The sequence below is a fragment of the Microtus ochrogaster genome, chromosome 18, assembly GCF_000317375.1.
Source record: "Microtus ochrogaster isolate Prairie Vole_2 chromosome 18, MicOch1.0, whole genome shotgun sequence".
Classification (NCBI taxonomy): domain Eukaryota; kingdom Metazoa; phylum Chordata; class Mammalia; order Rodentia; family Cricetidae; genus Microtus; species Microtus ochrogaster.
This window is the reverse complement of record NC_022020.1, coordinates 46,351,051-46,354,113: the sequence shown is the minus strand read 5'-3', so window position 1 is coordinate 46,354,113 and position 3,063 is coordinate 46,351,051. Positions and strand designations below refer to the sequence as shown.

The 3,063-nt window shown below is 48.0% G+C and overlaps 1 protein-coding gene across 2 annotated transcripts in view; it reads right to left on the bottom strand.

Moving 5' to 3' along the window:
- The window catches only part of Dctn4 (dynactin subunit 4), a 31,449-nt gene extending 29,014 nt beyond the window's left edge, over window positions 1-2,435 (bottom strand). For both annotated transcript variants that reach the window (XM_005356147.1, XM_005356148.3), the window contains exon 1: window positions 2,238-2,435. In XM_005356147.1, coding sequence (XP_005356204.1) covers window positions 2,238-2,372 — 135 coding nt within the window. In that variant the 5' untranslated portion in view covers window positions 2,373-2,435. The remainder of the gene's footprint in view (window positions 1-2,237) is intronic.
- Window positions 2,436-3,063: the final 628 nt, after the last annotated feature.

Here is a 3,063-nt window from a genome sequence, read left to right as displayed (position 1 = left end):
TTTTTTTTTTTTTGTATGTTGTATGTGCATGTGTGTGGAGATCAGAGGAAACTCAGGTGCTACAACTTCAAGCACCATCACCTGGCTACTTTCCTGCTTTTTTCTTTTGTAAGAAAGGGTTTCTCATTGGCCTGGGGTTTACCAAGTAGATAAAGTTGGCTGGCCTGGATTATGTGTCACAGTGCTTAGCTTTATGTATGTGTGTTCTGTGATTCTGGGACTAAACTCATGACCTCAGTCCCCAAAAGAGAGATTTTCATTTATTTATCTTACATTTGTTTTGTGTCCATATGATGAGGTAGGTGGCCTGCAGGTAGGCACCACAGCTCATCTCACGGTGTGTGTGTGTGTGTGTGTGTGTATCTCCCAGGAAAGGGTTCTGTCTTTCCACCACGTAGGTTCTGATCCCAACTCAGCCTTTACTTGCTGAGCCACTTCTTCAGTTCCCCAGTACAGTCTTTTTCAATAACAAACTGAACAACAAAATAACCTTACTGTATTTTACTCAAAACACAGTCTAAATATTAGATCTGCTCCTTTTAAAAAAGATCTCATAAAAAAGCACTTTATGCCGGGTGGTGGCACATGCCTTTAATCCCAGCACTTGGGAGTCAGAGATAGGTGGATCTCTGTGAGTTCGAGGCCAACCTGGTCTACAGAGCAAGTTCCAGGATAGGCTTCAAAACTACACAGACAAACCTTTTCTTGAAAAACCAAATAAATAAATAAAAAGTACTTTATATAATAAGTAGCTTCTATTTGATAATTACACAATTCTAGCTATCACACAAAGCGCTAATGCAAATTCCAAGAAAAATCACATACATGACATAAATATGTAAGTATGTATGACTAGGACTGGATTTCTTATATTCTTGGTCTTAACCATTCTTAATATTTTGGGAAGTAGCCCCATTAAGATAAGAACCACGGACACGTTTTCACAAGCATTTCTTCCCAGGATTTCGTCTCTGATACAGATCTTCCTTCTCACTTCTAAGCGACTCTGTGACCTACAGGAAACATTCCGTGTTTGCTTCTTAACCTGTCCATTTGGGGGAGGGGTGTGAGCCTCGAGAAAGCTCGTGAGAAGTCACACTGTAGCTGACTGACTGTCCTAGAAATTACCAAGCAGCCCATGCTTGCTCTGAATTTACAGTGTTCCTCTTGCTTCAGCCTTCCGAGTGTTAGGATTATAAGCCTGGGTCACTGCAATACGGCTTCTTCTTCTTCTTCTTCTTTTTTTTTTTTTTGCAACAACAAGCACCTTCAATAGCTGGATATAGTGGATTACACTTATAATCCTGGCACTTGGGAGGTGAAGGATTAAAAGGGGAATCAGGAGTTAAAAGGCCAGCACTGGCTACACAGTAAGCTTGGGCTTAATGAAACCCTGACTCAACAACCCCTCACCCCATCCAAAAGCTCCCAAACCCAAGCCTCCGCCTTCATTATCTGGAAAGATTATGCAAAGCCTTTGTCACACAGCTAAATACAGAATAAAGCTGCCATCATTTCTATGGGCTTTTCCACCAGACTGTGAGATTCCCAAGAGCACTGCAGTAGCTAAACAACTTTTGTCAAAAGCTGCAAAAGGTTTGGGACTTGGTTATTAGGTGCCTTTTAATTTCCAAACTGAACAATTCTATTTCAATGACCATCTGGGCCCGTGAAGAGAACTCTGAGCTGCTTTGACCACAGACTACGCTATGCGTTTTCTCCTCAAGTCAACCTATCCCAGCCTTCTCGCTTCAGTCCTTGGCCTGGCTCAGGAAACCGGGTCAGCTGTTTGGACAGGGCCCAGTTCTGCTTAACGGAGGGTCAGGCCTTCCCAGAAGGGAGGGCCACGAGCGAGAACGGCTGCCCTCCTTCCACTAACGACGAGAAAAGTTTTCTCTGCTTTTCAGTGGCTTGTGTTAGCCAGCCCCCGACCAATCTCTAGGGTCTCAATTCTCAAGTCCCACAGCGGACCCCAGAGTCCAGGGCAAACCAGTCCAGCTACAGGCAGCTCTAGAACAAGAGGATCTGCTCAGCCCCACCCGGGGCCGCCCCTTTCCTAAGTGACAATTTACAAGCAAATGAAATCGCAAACTCAGATGAATGATGGGGCACTTGGCCAATCGGAAGGCTAGATACAAGATTTCCCCGCCTCTCCCGGCGGAACTTCCCGCCAGCCGCAGTGACAGGGAAGAGCACCCCCGCCCCGGCGCGCAGTCCCCGCGGAACGGCCCAGTTACCTCGTGCGACACACATTCCAGCGATCGCAGCTCGCTGCAGTAGCGGCAGAAGTAGAGCTGCGAGAGCGGGGCCCGAACCTTCTTTTCTCCTTGGACGAGATAGAGAACCCGCTCCGACTGCAGCAGGGACGCCATCTTCGGAAGGGAGGAGCCAACGCCCGGAGCACATGTCACGTGACTCGGCCCGGCGTCTCCCACCCCGCGCTCCTTACGTCTTCCACGTAGACGTTGACGTAAGGTAGCCGACCCAGAGGGGCTTTGCGACTTCAGTGCGCGTGCGCTTCTCCGGGTTTGGTCCCATTTCCGGGCGCTTTGGCCGCTGGGACCCTCCTCGAGACGCTCTGACCTGGTGCAAGGCCAGGCAGGCTCAGTGCTCTTTGCGTCTTCCGGAAAGTAAGGCTACTGTTTTGTCTTCTCACACCGGTCCCCTCCTACTCCACCGTCCAGGCTAATATTCCATCCTAACTGGAAAACACCAGTTAGGCACATTTATTCCAGTTAGGCATATTATTTCCAGTTAGGCACATTTATTCTTCTGCCGCTCTTGCCACGGACCTCAGGAAACATCCACATTATCTCTTTTCAAACTTCTTCGTTAAGATCCGCGCTTTGGCCGTACCATTCACTTCTTTTTTTTTTTTTTTGGATTTTCGAGACAGGGTTTCTCTGTGGCTTTGGAGCCTGTCCTGGAACTAGCTCTGTAGACCAGGCTGGTCTCGAACTCACAGAGATCCGCCTGCCTCTGCCTCCCGAGTGCTGGGATTAAAGGCGTGCGCCACCATCGCCCGGCTCGTACCATTCACTTCTAAGTTTAAGGAGTTAGCGA